This window comes from Hypanus sabinus, chromosome 17, assembly GCF_030144855.1.
Source record: "Hypanus sabinus isolate sHypSab1 chromosome 17, sHypSab1.hap1, whole genome shotgun sequence".
Classification (NCBI taxonomy): domain Eukaryota; kingdom Metazoa; phylum Chordata; class Chondrichthyes; order Myliobatiformes; family Dasyatidae; genus Hypanus; species Hypanus sabinus.
Genome location: NC_082722.1, coordinates 36721755 through 36740947, shown reverse-complemented (window position 1 = coordinate 36740947; position 19193 = coordinate 36721755). Strand labels below are relative to the sequence as shown.

General features: G+C 39.3%; 1 protein-coding gene across 5 annotated transcripts in view; it reads right to left on the bottom strand.

The window, feature by feature from the left end:
* Positions 1-19193, bottom strand: part of tox3 (TOX high mobility group box family member 3) — a 101413-nt gene that overhangs the window by 25173 nt on the left and 57047 nt on the right. For all 5 annotated transcript variants that reach the window (XM_059992859.1, XM_059992862.1, XM_059992863.1 and 2 more), the window contains exons 2-3: positions 14909-14974; positions 956-1207 (exon numbers count right to left, since the gene is read on the bottom strand). In XM_059992859.1, the coding sequence (XP_059848842.1) occupies positions 956-1207; positions 14909-14974 (318 nt within the window). The remainder of the gene's footprint in view (positions 1-955; positions 1208-14908; positions 14975-19193) is intronic.

The following is a 19193-nucleotide window of genomic DNA, read 5'->3' as shown; positions in this document are numbered from 1 at the left end:
GGTAACTGTGTGACTACTTAAGGCTCAAATTAATATTGTATTGCATGGCCTACTTAAGTAGTCATAGATATTATGTTTCAATTTATTCCCACATTTTATCAGCTCAGAACTGTAAAGTCATTGTAAGTAATTATCTGTAGTGAGTTAATACGTCTTAAGGCAAATTTCTTGTAGCCATTTAAATAATTATTTAATATTCAAGAACTTAAAGATCAATCAATTTTTTAGAAAATAATTCATGGTTAGGAATCTAATGCTGATTGCTTGGATTTAAAAAATACCTTACACAAAGGTATGAGGAAATCATGAATTATCGTGAGTATTCTTCTGTGTTTCCACCTTGCTGTCCTTTCATTAAGGCCTGAAATCATTGTTGGAGCTCTAACATTCACGAATGGGTTTTTATAGTGAGTGCGGAGCATATCAGAGTTTAGCCCGAGCATGTGGCACATCATAAACAGCGTTGCTGGGCAACCTTCAACTTTGAGAACCTTCCTCCTTTGTCCTTATCTAGAGTATTTTTGCTGGTGCCACCATTCTCATCATTACAGGGTTGAGGTTAAGAAAGAATCAACATCAAACCTATGACCTCCCTGCTTTTTTATGGCTCTTCAGTTTAACTCATCAAGCCACCAACTGGTCCCAAGGATGGACCAACTCAATTAATGTAAATTTTCTCAGTCACTACAAAGCAGAACAATTATTTCTACAGTTTATTGTTCTACAATCAGGAAGTTATTATTAAAAACTAAATGGATTAGCCACACTGAATACTAAACAAAAGCTGTATTGAGTAAGTCTAATTTGAGTATCAATTAATTGACTACAATTAGTTATGTATTATTACAATTTTTGACTTTGGCATTATTTTGAACCCCACATAAAACATGCCTAATCCCTGCTTCAAATATGAATGTCGTACATTCCATACAACTGTGTTTTAAGTTCCACCCACCACAGTCAAGCCATTGTTGAGCATTGCACCATCTTGGTCCATAATACTCCTGGATATCGTGATGGAAGGTAGATCCAGGCTCTGTGGTGGAAAGTGAGGTGTGAATTCATTCTCTTGTGAGGACAGTGGATCATTAAGGCCTTGGAAAGCTGACACCATGTCTGTAAGTCCCAAGGTGGGCTCTGATTCTGGTGGTGGGGTTATGGGGGGAATCTCAAATTCTTCATCCCCAAGGCTCGGAGTGTGGAATGTCTGAAGAGAAAACAGATTGCAGACAATCAGCGTACAGTACAAACATAAGCTATCAGAACTGAATTATGAAATATTTCCTCAATTACATGTTTGCATTTCCACTCTAAAGCATGATGATTAGTAAAATTTCTGATCACCATCAAAATGAACCAAAACTTCGCACAATTCAGAATTTCACTTCAACCAAATGATAACATTGATCTGCTAACAACTGACTACTTGGACAACCGAAATGCAGGAGGATTCCTTATTTTCAGTTCAGTATAAGCGAAACAATCCCACAAGATCTTGGGTAGTTAAAGCTTCTAAATGAAAAAGTACGAAGCAAGCACTTCATTCCAATGGCTACCAAATCAGCTCAACAATTACATGAGCCGTGTGTAGATTAATTCAATATACTGTACATCACTGACCTTACTCTGAAAGTTTACAAAATGGTCCTGTGAAATTTACTTAGATGCTCTGATGATTGGTGACTCACCTTCTACCTACAGTGATTAGCAATGCTGATATACGGTTGCAGCTGTTCTTTATGCAACCAAATGTAACAGCTCCTTTGTCATGTCATACACTTACTAAGCCTGGTCACGAGTTCACTGCTAGTGAAAGCTGCTCACTATTCATGAGGCACCAAAGCAAACAATGGTGCGATTCCATTCGATGAAACCATAGCAATGTGCACTGGAGTTGATGTTATTGTGCGACTTTGGAAGGAATAAATGGGTCTAAATGATTAAACTTCTGAAAAGTGGGGGGGGGGGGGTGATTCACAAGGGAGCAGAGGCAGGGAATCAGAGAGTTAAGTAGGAAGTTCCAGTACTAAAGAAGTGTCCAGGGAAGGTAAATCTACAGAGATTTAAACAGAAGGATATAAATTTCAGCTCTTTGATAAAGCAAGAACACAAGTCAATTTACGTCTTCAAAGACAAGAGATGCTGTTTGAATGACTGGTTAAACAGTAGACTTTTGGCTTAAACGAAATTTGTTGAATTTTCAAGATAATTGTTAGCAACATCAGCTGGGTAAGGGGACATTGGAATAATCAAAAGATTGGTTGCGCCTTGGGCACGTATGAGTATTTGAGTAGCAACCAAGACCAGGTACTAAAGGAGCTGAGGGCAGTAGTGGAACGTGCAAAGAGGTTGACTTTGCAATGGACATCTTTCAATTTAGGAGTAACTAGACTTTTTTTTGAAATTCATTCTGTTTGAATGAAATCATCTCTGGCAAAACCAGCATTCCCTTAACATCCTTGATAAAGTGGAAGTGAGCTATCTACTTGATCTATTGTAGTGCTTCTTGTCAAAATATTGCCAGTTTTGCAGGATTTAGACTTTCTGATAATAAAAAAAACAAATTATGTAGTTCAAAGTCAAGTTGGTAAGCAAACTGGAGGAGAACCCATATTTCATGATACATGCCAGTGATATTAAACCTGGTTCTGGTTCTAATGGCGTTCAATCCATTTATCAAAATATTGCGCTCCTTCAAATGTGGGACATTGTACTTTTGTGGGCACTATGTTAAGTGCAAATATTCACTGTCTTCAAATATAATCCATATTCAGAATACAACTACATTTACTGCTCACTGTATTTGTGCACTTCTAAACTATGAGCAATTCACAGTTAATGAAAATATTTATCTCTTTCTAAACATAATCACTGTTCAAATTGTGAATGATAATATGAAATTAATAACACTGGAAAGTGTCAAAAATTCACTGATAACTGTTAGCACACAGGAGTCAGCTATCATTATTTCCCTTAAACCAAAATATGATAATGGAGTCAATGTGAGCAGGCTAGAAATATCAGCACAGCATAGCTTCTATTAGTGTCACTTCAGATAAAAATAACTGCTTGGCTTGTTTAAGTCTGCATTTGAAAACATTTGTTTGTGATTAAAGTTTAATTGCTCCAAATTAATAATGTAGAGACAAGAGCGTGTACCTCAGACATTAGGCTCTGATGTTTTTTTTTTGAAACAACACAGATGGGTCTTGCTGATACATGGATGACAATCATTATTTTGTGAAATATTAGCATATTACAAATGTGCCTGTACCCAAATGAAATATTACATTTGGTTTAAGATCTGGAACCCAGAATGGCCCCGTAATCAGTATTAATCTGTCATTGAATCTATTTACTGCAATTGACTGGAGAGATTTTGAGACTGAACAGAATGTTAGAGAGATAAATCATCCGACTGCTGGTGCAGATTAAAGCAAAATACCACAACCAATTAACATTTATTCAAAATTATATGCAGCTTAATTTTGAAACTTGGTGAAAAGGCATGCTTATAAAGCTGGTGGTAGTACTGATATGAGGTGGCAACACTTCAGTAGATGTTCGGTCAGACTGTATCGAGCAATCAATTGTGTTGAGAACAAAGAGATCACAAGGCAGCATGATGCCATGAACTGCAAACATGAAACCCAAGCAAATATAAGCCATTATGTGATTATGGTACTATACATAGTAAAACCTCAGAATAGCTTCACACAGTTTAAAGTCACTTTTTTATGCCCAGCATAGGTACTGACAGAGAAATCAATGTGTTCCACAAGGAAGTGCCAGGAAAGGTTATACAGATGATTCCTTCATTTTCCTGAGTGGGGCCAGTTACAAATGCCCCCTTCTCTCTTCCTCCACCCTTTCTGTTTTCAGCATGTCCACTCTTTGGGACTCGAGGCTAATTATACCAACTCACCCAGCCCTGTTCTCCTGATACTTTTACCTGCAACAGAAGGAGGTATAGTACAGCTCCCTTCACCTCCACTTTCACCACCAGCTATGGAAATAAATAGCCCTTCAAGGTTAGGCAGATGTTCTCTTCATACCTAGCAATTGGTGCTTGTGATGTTGCCTTTGTTGCCTTCACTACTTTGGTGAAACCAGCTGTAGACTAGGTGACTGTTTTGTGGAGCATCTGGACACTATCCACAAAACCCATCTTGAGCTTCCAGTTGCGTGCCCTTTCAACTCTCCTTCCCACACTCACATTGCCCTATCTACTCTGATGGAGATCTAACAGAAATTAGAAGAACAACATCTCATGTTCTGCTACAGTACAGAGAACAGTACAGCACAGTACAGGCCATTACTATTGTTGATGTTGTATTAACTGTTTAACATACTCCACAGTCAATCTAATCTTTCCCTCTCACATAGCCCTCCATTTTACTTTCACGTGCTGATCTCAGGGTCTCTTAAGTGCCTTAATCTATGTCTCTACCACCACCCCTGGCAGAGTGTCCCACACACCTAGCATTCTCAGCACAAGCTATCTACCTATAATATCCCCTCAACACCTTCCTCCAAACTCTGCTCACATTAGCCATTTTTGTCCTGGGGAGAAAAGTCTCACTACTCATGCTATCTGTACATCTTACCACCTTTTACACCTCTATCAAGTTATTTCTCATCCTTCTTCTCTCCAAAGAAAAAAATCCCTGGTTTGCTTAACCAGTTCTCAAAAGCATCCCGATATGTCTTCTCTAAATATAAGGCAACCAGAACACCAACACCCAGACTTTTTGAAAGCTGCATCATTACCTTGTGGTTCTTGAACTCAATTGCCCAACTAATGAAGGCCAACACACCATACACCTTCTTAACCACACATCAATTTACACTACAATCTTTGAGGGATATATGGAAGTGACCCCCAAGATCTCTGTTCCTCCACACTGCTACAAATCACCCCCCCATTAACCTCTTAGTTGCCATCAAGTTCAACCTTCCAAAGTGAATCACTTCACACTTCTCTGGATTGCCACTTCTCAGTCCAGCTCTGCATTCAATGTACGTTCTTTTGGTAACCCACGACAACCTTCTAACACTATCCACTACACTACCAACCTTCACGTCATCTGTAAACTTATCAACCCATCCTTCCACTTCCTCATTTAAATTCTTTAGAACAGAAAGAGCAGAGGTCTGAGAACAGATTCCTATAGAACAACACTGGTCACCAAACTACAAGCAGATTCCACTCTACTGTCACTTTCTACCTTCTGTGGGCAAGCTACACAATGAATCTGCACAGCCAAGTTTCCCTAGAAACTATACTTCTTGACTTCCTAAATTAACCTACCATGGGGAAATTTGTCAAATGCCTTACTAAAATCCATTTACAAAATATCCACTGATACACCTTCATCAATATGGTTTGTCACTTCCCCAAAGAAGTCAATCAGACTCGTGAAGCACAATCTACACCTTACAAAGCTAGGGTGACTATCGCCAAGCAACTTGCAAGCCAATTTTTCAATATCTATTTTTAATTCAAGGAACCCACTACCCGTGTTCACCTCCCCCACACAAATATCCTTACATCAAGTTTTCTTTTTCTTTTGTTCACTCATATTCCCTTCCCCTTCCAATCTGCTTCCATCCCCAATTATCATCTACCAGTCTTTGTCCCATCCTTTTGCCCCAAATGCTTTCATACGCTTGTCATCCCCTCCGCACCTGGTTCCTCTTACTAGCAACTGTCCTCTACCCCACAACCAACCTTTTCATCCCCCCAACCCCGCCGCATGTTCAGGCATATTCCTTCTCAGTTCACATATTCTGCCAATATTTCGTATTCCCTCTTAGTCCTATTGCAAGGCCTGGACCTGCAACGTCGACTTGCACCTTTTGTCTCTGCAGATGCTGCTTGACTTGCAGAGTTCTTCCAGTGTTCTGTTTCTGATCCAACTCAGGAAATTGACTTTCAATCCGACATACCAAGATCGTGTTGGAATCTGATGGCAAGGTAAGGGCTGAGTAGTCATATAGTGTGACAACTGGGTGACATAATGGGCCAGTTAAAATACCACCCACAAAACTCCTCTGCGAGACTTTGACAACTGGTAAAACACCTGCCTCAAGGTTATTAAGCAAAATAAAATTTCATGTGAAAAACACACTTCTTTTGCATTCCTCTCAGCGGCCTTAGTTACATCCCTATCCAAATGGATGGGAACTTTGATCCTGTGCAAAATCTAACTTAGCACAGGATCTGTGAATTGGTTCTCCTGAGTAAATGCTGGGAAGTCTCAGCAGGTTCCTGCTCCACTGCTACAAAACATGGTGAATCTACTGCTGAATCTTCAGGATATCCACATTTGCCCAGGAGTTCTTAAAAATTATCAACACTTGCTGCCAGCAAAATTTTTACTACCATATCAGGTTTCCCAACATATACCCTTCATCTAATAATAAAATAAATACTAATTATAGAGTTTTTATAATTGGAAACAATGAGTAAGGGAGCATTAGATTATCAGACACCGTATGACCTTCATTATTGCTTTGGGATCTGTAACAGAAGAATATGAATATCGCAATTTTTGCTCATCTTTAGATATATTACTACAAATCCATCCTCTAATTGGTTCATTGTACTGTGAGAATAAACAAGGCCAATTTTATAACTTAATTCCAAATTGTGTCCACACATTTAATAGGAACACTAATTGCATTCTGCATAGTCTAAAACACAAAATAGTGCCTGTATCCCATGGCAAAGTCATAATGTAATGGCAATGGTCTGGATTCCAATTTACAAATCAGAGGTTTCAGGTACTCTATGATGGCATCACAGAGCTAAATAAGCCAATCTACAGCCTTGCCAACATACTATTGATAAACTGACAAAAAATAATCCACAATATATGAGAACTATCACCAACTATCACAATCATTAACTACCCCACATAAGTTTGATGTAGAATTTAGTTTCTTATTCTATAGTCAATTCCAAAATTCAAAAAAAAAATCAAACCCAGTTTGTCATGCTTAAACACACCACTGTGTCACATCATCATGCCTCTGGAGTTTATCCTACTGACTTGCTGTTTCAGAAGACGACTGATTGATATTGCACCATGCAAACACGAGAATATACCTGCACACATATAGCAAGAAAACACTGCAACATCTTCCTCCTCCTCCTCAAGAGCCTCTTCCTTTGCTGCCTCTACATCAATATCATCTGCTTCTTACAACTGCGCAGACACCAGCCACAACTTACACCCTTTACTCCGTTGTATTAAGCAAACCTCGTTTGAACTACACAGCCTCAAACTGTCTTTCTTTTCCTCCAACTCACAGTACATGCAGCACATTCAGAAGAGACCTAGCTTACCAATAGCTTGTCCTCTAGGACAGAATATCACACACAAGAAATTGCATCGATTGAAAAAAAAGCATATTAGAACAACACAAGGTTTGAGGACAGATGAAGAAATAGGCTCTAAGTTCCTGGAAATGATGTAACTTCTCTTATAAGCCTTCTTCTCTCTGTAAGGTACTCATGATTCATCAGTGGGAATATAGCTATCGAGACTGCCTACAGCTAAATACACAACTTTCAGAAACCAACCATGATTAGCACTGAAAATCAGGAACAGCCAATCCACGATATTTTGCATGTAGATTAGAACCAAAAGAAAACTGCAACAATTTTTACTGAACTCTGTGCTGTCCAGATCAATCTCTATCAGCAATGAACAGGAGCCAAATTAAGTTGTCTAACCAGGATACTCCAACCAATTTGGAGTATTGTGTGCAGTTCCGGTCACCAATCTACATGAATGATATTATTAAGACTGAAAGAGCACAGAGCAAATTTGCAAGGATGTTATTGGGAAAGGTTGAATAAGTTAAAACTTTATTCCTTGAATCATAGAAGAATAAGGGGAGATTTGATAGAAGTATACAAATCATGAGTGGTATAGATGGGGTAAGTGCATCAGGCTTTTTCTTCCCCACTGAGGTTGGGTAAGGCCAGTTTGGATAAGTACATGGATGGGAAGGCTATGGAGGGCTATGATCCAGGTTTCTGTCAATGGAACTAGGCAGAATAACAGACTAGATGGGCTGCAGAGTCTGCCTCTGTGACAGTGCTTTATGACTCTAGACTTGTTGACTTCTAAATGGCTATTTCCCTCTGTAAATTTTAATTTTAAAAAAAGTGGGTCAAGTTCATTGCATTTAGTTTATTTTTGTCTACAATTCAAGGACAAATATTGGTTCAAAAGGCAAAATCTAACTTCTAGTCCTCATTAACTGAGCAATGTATTGACACAGCATATACTAACTACAAGATGTCAGTTGAAAGATTTACACCCTGCTCATTGTGACCTTATATATGACTTGTTCCATACAATGAAAACACATTCAACTGAGAAGTGGCACCATTAAACTTGCCTTGAAATTGTAAGTAGTAATTGCTTAACTGCATGAGAAAGCAACTATGCTTTCTTGACTATTTTAAAACAATACGCATTTTCTTCAGTATTAAGAATTGAATTAAAACTTTGGAAACATAAATTAGTGGCACTTTGCAATCTTTAATTTACTGCAAGTATTGTGACATAAACATCAATAAATAATCATTTGTTGATTACTTTAATCAAGCATTTGTCATTTCAGTGATTAACAGTGGACAGCAGGAGACATCAGGTGTTTCTTAGCTGACATTTAAATGATAAGCTGAAATGCACTACCATTTCTGTTACTTCATGTGTGAACCTTAAAATTTGCTAATTGAAATATAGTCTTCCAATACAAGGAAGGGGTTTGTAGATTTAAAATACCTACAGAAAATTATATGAACTACAGAACCAGGAACTTCTGCTGACTTAAAAGATACTGAAGAGTAGTATTAGATGGGAGACATCAGACATGATTTTTCCGTGCTGCACTCAAGGTTTGATGGAGGAAGCAAAGAGGTGAAGATTACCATTTACAAAATGATGTTTTTTTATATTTCTCAAATCATAGAGTTAATCTGTTAGAGGGCAAGATCAGTGAGGATGTTAGTGTCATTTGAATATACTACACGTGCTGAGAGCTGAAGAAGAAGAAATTTCCTCACAGCCCACAAGATTGTGAGGAAAATTGCTGGGTCCTTAAGTAGAAGATGCAATCATGGTGAGAAATGGCAAGAACCCAGACCCATGGATCTGGATTGAGTGAAACAAAATGTTCAATGTGCTCAGTGTCAGTGATACTATCTTCACCAACTGCTCACCTTAACAACCTCTGTTAATAAGGACCCCTACCTACATTGGCTCATCTCCCACATACTGAGCACTCCAAGTCTCACAGCTTCTACAAAATGGGATTTTAAACCAAGGCTGGTCATCACTCACGCATTCATATATTTTGCTTTCTCTGACTTTTTAAATTTCTTGGTTTCTTTGTTGAATTCTGATATTTCTCAGTTAGAATTACAGCTTTACTTGATAATGTTGCAAGCCTTTTTTTTTGCTTATTTTAATACTTTCTTTATCTTGCCTTGATAGGCATATCTGGACCATGTTTTTTAATGTCTGTTTTTTTTGCCCTAAAGGGGATATATATTATCTGTAAGCTATGGTAACTTTTTATGGTTCACCATCACACATCATGTATTTGGGAAAATTCTCACCTCATGCCATTTATTTACAACTACAACCCAGATTTCAATTGAATTCAATCACTTTTAAATGTAACATAAAGTTCTCCCATATTATGATGGTGGAGACGTCCACATACATCTTGCTTAGGACTAGCAACTCCACAAGCACACTTGTTGCTGGCTGGGCAAGCAACTAGCACTGTAGTATTAGATGCCACACAGCCGAAACTCCAGTTGCCACTTAACAGGCCCAGAAAGTTGCTATCATACATTACACTCTGGTTCTTGTACAACTTGACAGCTCTCTAAAATTTCAGCTGTTTTGCAACACCACTCTCAAAACTGACTTCCAACTTCATATGCACCGCTAATAGTGTACAGATACACCAAGAGCCATGTCAAGAGTTATTCTAACAATTTCAGCATCCCAAAAATACATGCTGCATAACAAAGCTTTCCTCCCATAATATCCCATTCCATAAATTAACATAGTTGAGAAGCTGAACATGAGAAGAGCTGGTTAAAGAGGAGTTTTGACAAAGGTGTACTAACATGAATGATGATCAACAATGCAGTTTGTTCACAATGCTGATATATGGTATGGGCACCTCTGGCTCCAAGCCACAACTACTGTTCCTTCACAATTCAAACTGCACTAATCACCGCTGCTAAATCCTACAGTTAATCACAGGTTTGATTACTATTAGATCAATTTTCTAATTTGGAGACAAAACCAAGGATCCTGAGCCTTCACACCTCCCCCCTATTAAAACCATAGTATTAGTGTTCTTTAGCAAAATTCAACGTGGCAACAGTTGTTTGTTAACATTTCTACGAATCCTCCTTCCCATCCGGTGCCTTTCTCTTTTTCCGTGAAAGTTCTCAACTCTTAACTGGTGCCAAATTCCAACAAAAAGTCCAGCATTTTTTTTCCCTCAGTCAACACGAGCATTCTAAAAATCACACTCGACAGTGACTCCTTCCACTTTGACTGCAGTCAACTTCAAAAGGTTGTGTCAGTGCTTTCCCAAGCCGCCGTACATGTGCACATTCAGGCAGGGTTGTTAGACGGTGAACCAGAGGTGGAATGATCTTTTCCAGCCAGACCTCAGCACAACAAGGCCACCTGTAGTTCTCCAACTTTGATCCTTGCTGGCTGAAATCAGTACGGTGCTACAAGGCTCAGCGACTCTGAAACTCAATGAACCACTAGCAAATCCCACAACTGCTTAATTCAATGATGTCTGAAGGTACACACATTTAATTTGTAGATTGTAGATTATGACTAGTGTTCCTATTACAGTGTTATAATTAAAAGTAATTTGTAGTAATGATGTTTTGTTATATTTCTCAAGTTCAAATTATTACCCAGTGGAGTACACATAAAACCTGAACCCACTGGCAATGTTGTTCTGTGAAGAACAATTAATTTCCCAATAAATATAATGATATCAAGCTTCAATTACTACAATCCACCAGTTACAAAAACTGATCCTACCTGAACCCAAGGAAAAGAACTGGGTATTCTGTAGACCCAGTCAAAGGTACTGAAGTGACATTGAGTGGGACTTCTGCTAATGCCCTTGAACTTTACCTCAAATCACCAGAGCCTTGGGAGCTGGTCTGGCTGCTGCAGAGATGTGCAACTACGTCTGCCTTGCTACAGAATGGAAATTCAGGAAAGCATTCTGCCGCTTCAAGAGGCAGCTCACTCCAGGTCAAAGCAGCGCTAAATAAAACTGGCTACAGAAGATCAGAAAGGAGAAGATGTGGAGTCTTAAACAAACATTCGGCAATGGAAAAATGAACAGCAGCCAGGAACACTTTTGTTGGTGATGTCAGAGCCCAAGTGGTGGTCTATGCTCAACCTGAATAGATTTGGAAAATCCGCAGAATATTTATATTCAGAGATCTTTATGGAAAGCAGCAAATCCTGGCAAAATGAAACCAAAAGACTCAACAGCTGCCTGCCTGCAGAACCACAAGATCAGATTGCCTACTCCTTTGCTAGAATTGTGGTGGTTGAGTGACTGATGCCTCTGGAAGATGGCAACGTGTACCAAATCAGCCAGTCCTTGGAATCAAAATCAAGTACTTAAAGGATTTAAGTACTTAAATAGGCCTTTTCAGCTCACCTCATCCATGCCAGCTGTGCTGCAGATCTATGCTATTCCCATTTGCTTGCATTAGGCTCAAATCACCTTATGCCTTTCTATCTGACTGTCTACTTGCCCAAATGCCTTTGAAACGCTATAACAGCATCTGCCTCTACCATCTCTTTTTGCAGCTCATTCCAACAAACCACTACATGTGTGTGAGAAACATACACCTCAGATCTTCAAATTTCCCCTCTCTCAGCTGAAACCCATGCTCTCTAGTTCTAGATTTTCCTGTCCTGGAAGAAATACTCCATAGTTCCTATTAATTTTCTTCGTAACTTTGTAAACCCCTAAGGACACCTTATCTGCATTCCAGTGAGAACAAACACAGCTATCCAATTTCTCCGCATAACTTCAAGTTACATTTCTGGGAATTTCTCCTGCACTCTTCCTAATGCCATCGGACTTTTCCTGTAATGTAGAGACCAGAACTGTCACAATATCCCAAGTGAGATCTAATCAATATTTCACACAGCTGAACATGATATCCAAATTCTCATACTCAATGCCTCAACTTGTGAAGGCAAGCATACAAAATACATCCTTCTCTACACTATCTACTTGCATCTCCATTTTCAGAGAGTTGTGGATTAGAATTTGACTTACTTACCTCAGTAAATATCTGGATTAAGTTCCATCTGCCACTGCTCTGTTGTTTTCAATATATTTAAATGATTTCTCACCTAGATCATTTCTATACAAACAACAAAGTTCCCAACACTGTGGTATATTATTTCTTACAGATTTCTCATCATTAAAAAGAAACTTATTATCCTGCCTCCTATTATCGACAATTTTAGATCTGGTTTTGTCCAACATGACCTGGATCCTCTGTGGCTTAACCTTCTGGACCAGCCCATCATGCGTGATCTTGTTGAAAGCCAGACAAAAGTCCATGTAATCTCTGTCTTCTACCACAATGTAGCTAGATCTCTTTGAACTGAGAGTATTGGCGACTTCTGCTGTGTAACACTGCATGCAAAGTGTGAGGTAAATCTGGAAAGAGGCAGGTGCATAAATATTCACTGTCAGAACTACAGATAATACACTCTTATCCTGTGATTGCGGATACAACAGGTGGAAGATAAGGAAATACTGACATCTGCTCTTTTGTTCATTACCAACATTCAGTGAGGTGCATGTAGCCTCCTGCCTAAAGCCAACCCTGTCCTTCTCCTCCTGTGTGGCCTTTAAGTACTGGCGCAGGGAAGGAATGTGTGAGGATTGATTAGCAAGTTACCTATGACAGAGAGAAACTGCTTTATGCCAGGGTCTGATCAGCATTAAATAAATGTCCATTATTACCCTTTGCTTCGAATACCTGATTTCCTTTTCCATTGAAGACTCTCAAAACATGAAGAGACAAGGGGAAGACACTTGCTGAATCACACAGACAACCAGGGGAGATCAAGCAGATTCTAGTAGTCAGTAGCTGTTGAACTGTTTAAATAGTACTACTGGAATGAGTTAAGGTGAGAAGGGAAATGCAACCTCACACCGCCTTCTTTTGTCCTGTTCTAGAAGCAATGATTAATAAGAACCTACAGCTCCAAGACGGTAGGACGAGATCAACAGACCATATCAATATCAAGATCTGCTCACTCTGTATAATCCCTGGGGTTTACCATGAACACCGGTGTGCTTACCAAAATGGTACTTAACACTGCTAATGAACACTTTATATCCCACAAAGCTCTTCAAATACCTAAAATGCAAATACAATCACGTCCAATACCATGGCAATTATTTGGACAGTAAAGTCAGAATGATTCTCTAAACATGAACTGTGTAGTACTCAATGTCATGTCACTTAAAATGCAATGCATATTTTAGTTTTTCTTACGATGCACTGTGCCATTCATCAACCCCCCCCCCACCCATTTCTTAATGTTAATTTTGTATGTTGATTTCAATTGTAATGCTGTGCAACAGTATTTAAACACATAGTTATGAATGTGAAAAAAGTGCACCACATTCTGGATAGAATGTTCGAACAGCTCATTGTCTATTCATGTTGTCTTCTTCTCGGTGATATTTTGGCAGTGCATGGAAATTAATGATCAAGCACATGAATGGGAGCTACATGCAGGAGGCAGTAATCACACACAGTGCCACTTGCAAGGAGGGTGAAAGCTTGGTGCGGATGAGGAGCCTGGGAGGGAGGCAGCAGTGGATGCACACAGAAGCTAAGATGGGATGGCATAGGGTATCAGACAGTTCACTCCTGCTTCCCCCAGCTCACGTTCAGGTAAATTGAAAATAACTCCTCCCCCCCCCCCCCCCCACATAAAAACTGCAAGCTTGTTTGGTTAAGGTTTCAAAAACTACTAGAGCATCTACAGCTCATGCAGGGGTTGTGATAAATATTCACTTCCTGGGCTAGGCAGCCTCTTCTATTTGCCAAGCTCTGCTTTCTAAACAGAGCAGCTGCCGTTTGTGAAGTTCAAACAGTTGTAAGTTAAACTTCCAACTATATTCTTTGTTTAGCCTCTGTCATAAACGTGAGTCAGCCTTCAGTTCTAAATGGAAATGAAAAGCAATAATTAGTTTGAAGTTGGAAAGGAACCTTGCAAACAGATACTTTGCCTACAGAAAGCAGGAGGTTGAGTCAGTTTAACTTGTTAATTGCTACTCAAGAGGCACAGTAGAAGACAATGGATTATTTAATTTAGCTTGTTTCAAAATAGTCAACACTGGCTATATTGTTTACTTCAAGGAAGCTTGCAGACCAGATGGAGACAATCACTTAGCACATCAATAACTAATCTATTAATAAGTTGGAAGGTTTATTTACACAAGGAGATAGCTTCACAGCATTACTTTTGGGTACCAAGTTTCCAGATAACACTCCACTTCTTCCCACATACAAATTCACCAGCAAGGTGGAGGGAGACAAACTTTAGTGTGCAGTTTAAATTTCTTTGAGCGCTAGTGGCAAAAGATGTGTGCACATGCACACGCGCACCTCTTAGGGAGACCACTGCATGGAATGGGGCCCTGGATGGAATGAGTGTCCACAAGATATGTGTAAAAGAGGTGTTGCACAATCAAACATCGTGGTCTTGATGATGAATGTACTATAGTATAAGATAATGTACATTTCTATTTCTGATAGATACAGGACAATTATTATACTTGCCTCATTGGTGGTCAAGAACGCATGGCTTGGATCTGCCATATTCATGTAGTTATTGTTCCCTGCAAACTGGAATAGAAAGGAAAAGCCATAAGGATTACAGTTGTTGCATTCATTCCCACTTGACTTTGAAGCATTCATGGAGCTAGAGGTTGCCCATTGTTCTTACTCACTTGGGAAAGCACTACTTTGCTCTTAAATATGATTTACAGAGTACGGAATTTCTGAGTTTGTCAAAACACTGACAATTAGAAATGGTTGCTGTGTAAATTCATTTTGTTTCAATACATTTTTTAGAAATAGTTACAGCCATTTATCCTGTAATGTACAATTCTAGATTTCCAGAATATAATGAAATATAAATAGCAGAAGTATTTTTTAAATAAAATATCTCAGCTTTTGTGCTATTTTAAATCAGGTTGTAACATTTACTGGGTAATTCAGAATTACTTCATTCTCTTTAACTTCAGATGAATTTAACCAAAGAACTTTTCAGTTGATGATGAAAAGACCACAGGAGAAAGTTTGACTTTAAGTGATATCAAATTCACATGATTGGCAATACAACATAGAATCTTATCCCCAACATGAAAACCATACCCCTAGACCAACGAGCCTGTTTCCATGAAAGCGAGGCCACGTGAAATGTGTAGAAATGCCTAAACTCTGAGACTATTATCTTAATGGATTACGAAGATCTAACTACTCTAGACCTGAATCCAATTAAATAATGCACCAGTACATTCAATGCAAGGTACACATTAACATGAGCATGGTTCTTGATGGCCACCCAATGTTCACAACAGCTTTTAAAGACTAGCTTTTAAAGCAATAGAACAGTGAAAACTTTTGTTTGTTCTTTCCAATGGGTGGTACATAAAATTTTCATGACTATGCCAAGATGCAATGGCGTCTTCATGCTGAATAGGTCCAAAACAAACATACACTCACACTCGTGCATGGTAAGCAGCTTTAAAAATTAAACAATATTGGGCAGTTTTTTGGTTTGCTGGAACAAGGGGATAATAACAGCAAGAATAATAATAAAAAGGTTCAGGTTATATTTTGTGAGACAAATTTATTTAAACGTGTGGTTGAAGATAAACTAGGGAAGAATCGGGGATTAAATAGCAGCCTCAAGAAAAACAAACTTGCTTTCAATATAACTTCACTTTATTCAGAAGGTAGCTACGTGCTTTACATAAAGCCAGTCACACTTAATTTTCTAAGTGAACATATCAGCAAAAGGAACATGACAAGTCAGCACATGGGAATACCACCACACCAATTGCTTATCATTCGTGCAACATGCAGACTTGGAAATATCTTGGCATTCCTTCACCAGTCCTGGAATTCCAAACACAAAAGTAGAATGGGAGTACCTTCATCAGAAGAACAGCAGCATTTCAAGAAGGCAGCGCACTCCCTCAAAGGTGGTTACAGATGGATAATAAAATTTGGCTTGACGTTGAAATGAATTATTTAGGCAGCATCTATAAAAAGAGTACAGTTCTGCCAAAGGGCTTTGCCCGCCAAAAAAAGTTGACCGTGCCCTGCCGAAGGGTTTCGGCCCTAAACGTCAACTGTACTCTTTTCATAGATGCTGCCTGGCCTGCTGAGTTCCTCCAGCATTTTGTGTTTGCGTTGCTTGGAATTCCAGCATCTGCAGATTTTCTTTTGTTCAACTATCAGGAACATCTTCTCCACCACCACCAGGTTTCTGAATGGTCCATGAACGCATGTATGCTACCTCATTATTCCTTTCTTCCACTGCTTTTTTTGTAACTCATAGCAATTATACTGCATGTCTTTTCACTGTACTGTGCGTCAGACTTCATGTCATACAAGACAATAAACCTGATTCAGATTCTGATTCTGGAGCCAAGTGAAGCTTCTTCAGGAGCACAGAATGACCTCATGATGACACTGAAACATTACTACAAATCTGACACTTCAGGCCCAAGAGCTTGTAATTCAAATCGGTTAAGATAACCAATGGTGTCATAACAAAAATATCCTCCAGCTCCATTGATCGAAGTAGACCAGATTCACGACAAAATGTGGGTGTTTGTCCATCCGCGTGCTGGGCCTGACAAGAAATGAGCAGCTGAGGTCTGGACTGTCACAAGAGACCCGAGTTAATTAAAATAATGTTAGAGTGTGCAGTTGGGGGAAATCCTTCACCATTTTGATTGTTATGAAGAGTTGGCTTGTTATTCTCATAAAGAAGTGCAGTGACAACACCACAAACTTGGGTTTCTGTCACGTGTAGATATTTTACCTATTTACTTGTGCCTCCATTTGTGACTCAGTGTCTACTACTAGTCCTGGAAAGTGCCACAGCACTTTTTGTGGTTGAAAGTTCTGTATGACTTGAAGCTGCTAGACTAGAAAAATATAGTTACTAAACCACAGGAGGAGGTACTGAAAGAAGAGAAAATGCACCTGCAGTTTAATGGACTGAAGTCCAAGCAGTTATGTTTGTTGCTTTTACAACTCCCATAACCTATTTCCTCGTGTTCGACATGGGTTGGTTGAGATGCTGCCTAATCCAAACTGTACCTCACAAATGCATGCAAATCCAGATTCGAATGGCCTATCATTACCACAAGGGATATTCCATGATGTGCTGACTGAACAGCTCACCAGCCAATAAAACCAGTCATGCCAGAAATGGAGAATACAGAAAGTACAAAACTGAAATGAGAAGGAACAAAGAAAGGCCTTTGCTGACTGAGGTGTTCTCCACCCCTACCCCATTCACAAAATGTCTTCTCACACACCCATTTGACTTACTGAAGTGCTAGAGAGAAAATAACAGAGATAGATTTCCTGGCACCATCTATAGGAAGAAGCACAGTTGACGTTTCGGGCTGGGACCCTTCGTCAGGAAACTTCGACTGTACTTCTTCCTACGGCTGCTGCCTGGCCTGCTGCGTTCCACCAGCATTTTGTGTGTGTTGCTTGAATTTCCAGCATCTGCCAATTTCCTCATGTTTGAGATAGATTTCCTTCTGTGCAAAGCACCTGTCCAGCAAAAGCTTTTGACTGTTATAATCTATATAGCCTCGAAGGAATTCTTGGCTAGGAAGTTTGGAGCCTTGCTCCTGTTCTCTTCCTACAAGTTCAAAACGCAGAAAATGAATTTATACTGGACCCTATTCCTTCAAATTCTTTCCTGTTGTGTGAAACTTAAAACTTCTCACAGTTGTTGAAAAGTCGAGATGCTTCCAGGGTGCTATTCAAATGCCACTGTTTCCTCGTTGTACAACTTGCTCTGCTTTAGCTTATCCACCTGTACCCATCTGCTATTGGTGTGCCTTTTAAATGCACGAGAGTGCAGTAATCTTAACAGTTAGTGATTCTACTACCCATCCCATCGCCAGTTCTTTTTATCCCCAATATGGGTATTGGTCAATGTGGATATAGCAGGTTCCTGGCTCCAAAAGTTAATTTCCAGATTGTCTGCATCTTCATCCTTAATCATTTCTGGTAATTTTGCCACATTTAGAAGTGTGGTTACCTAGCTGGAAGATAGAATCCTTGCTTTGCGTTTTTTGAGTTAAAAATTCATTTTTTCTTAAGACGTGAAGAGCGGAAAGCATATGAAACACTAATAAGGTTAAGGGAGAAAGTCAGCTTCCAACTTCAAAGCAGACTTAAGTTGAATTGCAAACAAGAGAAAAATCTGCCGTTGCTGGAAATCCAAGCAACACACACAAAATGCTGGATGAACTCAGCAGACTAGGCAGCATCCATGGGAAAAAGAGTGTAGTTGATGCTTCTGGCCAAGATTGTCCCGATGAAGGGTCTCGGTCCAAAACATCGATTGTACTCTTTTCCATAGATACTGCCTGGCCTGCGGAGATCCTCCAGCATTTTATGTGCAGCAAACTTTAGTTGTTTGCTTTATTCCATTTTAAAGTCTCCAGCCAGCACCCTCACAAAAAAAGACAGATGGTAACTCCAGAAAGTTTAGTTAAATAAATAATAGAACTATCATCTTCCATTGAATAATGCAGGAGAAAGCAGGCAGAATGAAATAAAAAGCAAGTTTAAGATTTCTGCTTTGTGGGAATGTAATTAGTAGGGGAACTACAGTTAATCAGTTGGGAATGGTGCCCATTAATTACAGTTTCCCCTGGAGAATCAACCAGCTCTGTGACAACATTAGCACAACAGTACCGGGATAAGGATAGAAACAGGGCCTCATGCCATTTGATAAAACAGGTGGCTTCATTAGTGCAAGGAATCTGCAGAGAAGCCCTCACCTGAAATACAAGGTCTG